Genomic DNA, 2,686 nt, shown 5'->3' with positions numbered 1-2,686 from the left:
TTGGTATTTTTGAGCACATTGTGCTAATTCTAAAATATATAAAAATAATAATTTAAAAATAATAATAATAATAATTTTTTATTATTTGGTTAAAAAATACATAATCTAATGTGAGAGTTTTTCTTTATATGTAAAATCAATTTTCAAAAGATATGATTTTGAAGATGCATATAGAGAAGCTAATGCTAGTGCTCTAAAAATGAAGTATTGTAAAAAATGATGCAAAGATTTGTGTGTTTTAGCAATGTGTCAATAATATATATGGAGTTATAGACGATTTTATATATTATCTTGAGGAATATTAACAAAATATAATTTGTGATAAAATTATACTGTTCTAGACTGTCATCACGTTCATAATAAATATATATAGGGTTGCATAGTGAAAATCTTAATTTTTCAATCATCGTGTTATTCGATCGAGCAAACTCTTTATCTGATGTGAAACTCCACCAAAAAATATGACGAATCATTATCCAATCTAATCATCAAATTGGGTCATCAAAAAAATAAATCATATTCCACAAATCCAACAAAAAACCATTCGTTATTATATATTATATTAGTTGAAAGCATTGAAGGAGCAGATGTCCTTTTACAATTATAAAAGGATCTTATGGATTTATATAATACGTTATGTTTACTTTATAATAAAAATAATTTTACAATTTAACATAACATATCAATTTGTATCTTTAATTTTGGGAGATATTTTTGTAGTTAAAATATTTCACTTTATAACTTCGTCATGATCTCTTATTTCTTTTATTTTTTTAGGTCAGAAAGAACTCGATATTATTCTTTCAAAACCAATTTTCCTAAACTACACCCAAATATAAAACAAAAGGAATTAATAAACAATGCTAAAGGCCAACACAGTTCACAAGCAATCAAGGCCGGTTATTCCTTTCCGAGATCTGCACTCGAAGCATTATTGCTCGTATGAACTTGGATTAATCGATCCTTCAAGCATTAAAGGTAAAGTTGAAGTTGGCGCAAGTTGTCTGCCTGAACAATAGCGAGGAGCTGAAGCCAAGCCTCGATGTCGCTAAATCAAACTGCAGAAGATTGTCCTCCAATCACAATAGATGTCCTTGGGTTTGAGCCTCCATCCACGAACCCCAGACACAGCACATAATCCCTGACTTGCACCATGGAGTTTGTGCCGAATATCCTCCAGTACACAGTCTGACTTTGCAGAACAAAATCGATCTGAGGCACAGCCGGGCCTACGCGTGTGCTGCCGATGTTTTTTGAGCTAAAGCATGCCCCGAAGGGTGCCACCGATGCCACTCTGGGGACATTCGCAAGTTCTTTGACGAAAGCATTGATTACTGCGTTGTAGATTGTGGTCTCCATGACGGTGTAAGGGTTTACAGTGCTGATTTTCGTTCCTCCAAAGCCTTCTCTGTTGATGGACAACAACGACGAATTTAATGGCACACGTTTCTCGTTGATTTTGATAGACTTCACGCCAATGAAGTATTCGGCTGAAGAGTCGCCTAGTGAGTAAACTGAGGCTGTGCTAACGTGGTTGAGGATCAGAGGGGTATAGATAAGAGACTTAGAGACATCCATATTTGGAAGCAAAACATATGGACCATCACCGAAGAATACAACACCATTAGCTCTCGTCGAAGAACTCAAGCAAATGGCAAACTTTCTATAAAAGCTGAAAGCCGCAGAAAATTTAGATGGAAGCGAAATTCTAGTCCTTCCCAGGCCAGCCATACCCTTAACACCACTAGCAAGGCCCTCAAGGATAAAAGTTGCGCCGCAATCGAAGAGAAACTTAGGCACTGAAACCCCCCTACCGGGATTGGACCCATCAGTGGATTGTATAGAAACAACATCCTGGGCAAGCTCACCGGAGGTGGCGGTGCGTGTCACGGTGTTATCTGGGTAGAGATAGCATGTGTTATTGTTGCAGCCGGGCTTTCGGGCAGAGATGCACTGTCCACAACTGCTAGCCTTAGCCTTAGCAAGGGAGCACTGGGCTGAGCGGCACCGGGCAGGCTTGTAGGTAGATGAAACATAGCCCTGATCACAGTCTACCCAAAGGAATTGGCCGCCAAGGTCAAGGGTTAGTTTGACGGGGACGAGAGGGGTCCTTTGGTTGAGTTGGGTAAGGTATTGGAGAGATGAGGGATCCTTGGAGACTGGAAGAACAAGAGCTTTGGGACGAAAGGATGTTTGGGCTATGGAGTGGGAGATGAAGAGCAGCAGGGAACCAAACAGAAGACAAGGAAACGAGGAACTAGGCATTGTAGTCATTGGGGTTGGAGGTTGTTTTTTATAGGGAGAGTTTGGAATTTGTTTAATATTTGTTTCACGTTGGCTAGTATGATAAATATAATCAAGTGGATGAATTAATTTAATAAATGAAAAAGTTTACCCAGCCTCCGGTTTGTGGTTCGCACTCCACACTCCTGACTTAGTGAACCCGGTTCTTCACCTACATCACAGTTTAGTCGCCCACTTCTCTCAGACTTCTCTCACTTGTCTTGTCTTCCTACCCAGATTTACAATTACCACTGCCAGGCCCAGTGACTGTCACTTTTGCCATTTTGCTTCATCTTCTTGTCTTCCCCTTTTCATCCTCTCTCCCTTCCTCCCCCTCTCCCAGCTCTCTCTCTCTCTCTCTCTCTCTCTCTCTCTCTCTCTCTCTCTCTCTCTCTCTCTCTCT

The 2,686-nt window shown here is 39.7% G+C and overlaps 1 protein-coding gene across 1 annotated transcript; it reads right to left on the bottom strand.

Annotated features, from left to right (window-relative positions):
* Positions 1 to 942: 942 nt before the first annotated feature.
* On the bottom strand, positions 943 to 2,265 carry LOC122274652 (probable aspartic proteinase GIP2). Its single transcript, XM_043083671.1, has one exon. The coding sequence runs from the start codon at positions 2,263 to 2,265 to the stop codon at positions 1,054 to 1,056; it is 1,212 nt and encodes a 403-aa protein (XP_042939605.1). The 3' UTR covers positions 943 to 1,053.
* Between the last annotated feature and the right edge of the window lie 421 nt (positions 2,266 to 2,686).

The sequence above is a fragment of the Carya illinoinensis genome, chromosome 1, assembly GCF_018687715.1.
Source record: "Carya illinoinensis cultivar Pawnee chromosome 1, C.illinoinensisPawnee_v1, whole genome shotgun sequence".
NCBI lineage: Eukaryota > Viridiplantae > Streptophyta > Magnoliopsida > Fagales > Juglandaceae > Carya > Carya illinoinensis.
The sequence above is the reverse complement of the archived record's forward strand: the minus strand, read 5'-3'. Positions and strand labels throughout refer to the sequence as shown.

Coding starts and splice junctions, on each gene's coding strand:
- LOC122274652 (XM_043083671.1), bottom strand. CDS start 2,265: ATGCCTAGTTCCTCGTTTCCTTGTCTTCTGTTTGGTTCCCTGCTGCTC.